Raw genomic sequence first — 888 nt, 5'->3', positions numbered from 1 at the left:
TCTTGTCAGTTATCGGTCTGATATCCTCTATTGTCGGGATAAGTGGAGGGCTCTTCATGATTCCCGTTGTCCTTTCGCTCGGTCTTGATCCTAAGCAGGCTACGGCCACTACCTCAATAGTCATTTTCGCTACAAGCACCAGTAAGTTAGAAGCTCAGCTGTGAAGACGAACCTCACTGCTCGCCACGTTTCTTCAGGTACGGCTCTGTCATTTGCATTGGGTGGTTACTTCCCTCCTGCCTCGGACTTGTGGATCGTTGTCATGCCTTTTATTGGAGCTCTTCTGGGCAAGACCATAGTGGCAAGGCTCATAGCAAAGACAGGGCGTATGAGTATGCTTGTTTTACTGCTTGGTACCGTGGTGATTATAGGCGGGATAACCACTATTTCTACTGGTATCGTCTCTGTAGTTAAGGGTGCCCTCAACGGAGAAGAGGTTGTGCAGTTTGGTAGCTTCTGTTAATCTTTCGACTAAATCGAGGAGGCTTCTTGATTCAACACTTTTCAAAGTTTGCTTAGCAGATTTTGCTTTTTGAAGCCGCTTTTTGTACACAGCCAAGGTTGTGCAGCGATTCTGTCAACTTCGTGCTTTTGATGCTCGTAGTTACTATCTACGTTAGTATAACTAGTGGGGCTCGTTCATTTTTTCTCGTCAACGATGTAACGCCAACAGTAAAAAGATGATTGACAGAGCCTAGAGCGACTAATTCGCTCTCTTATTCGTTTGCTTTCTATTTTGTTTGCATCTTATACGACGTACGATATACGACTCGTATATCTTAGAGGGCTAGTGGCCCTGACTGTGAGAGTGAGAGTTCTGAGTCTTAAATGGATTCTGAATTCAATAACCGGTTCATTGGAGACGCTTTCCTCCGATTTGTTGTCGGA

At 45.0% G+C, this 888-nt stretch overlaps 1 protein-coding gene across 1 annotated transcript; it reads left to right on the top strand.

Moving 5' to 3' along the window:
* Positions 1-56: 56 nt before the first annotated feature.
* Positions 57-463, top strand: Pmar_PMAR002655 (conserved hypothetical protein; the record flags this gene model as incomplete). Its single annotated transcript, XM_002772195.1, has 2 exons — positions 57-141; positions 198-463. The coding sequence occupies 2 exons, from the start codon at positions 57-59 to the stop codon at positions 461-463; spliced, it is 351 nt and encodes a 116-aa protein (XP_002772241.1).
* Positions 464-888: the final 425 nt, after the last annotated feature.

This window comes from Perkinsus marinus (assembly GCF_000006405.1).
Source record: "Perkinsus marinus ATCC 50983 genomic scaffold scf_1104296961758, whole genome shotgun sequence".
In the NCBI taxonomy this organism is placed as follows: Eukaryota; Perkinsozoa; order Perkinsida; family Perkinsidae; genus Perkinsus; species Perkinsus marinus.
This window is presented reverse-complemented; position numbering and strand designations above follow the sequence as displayed.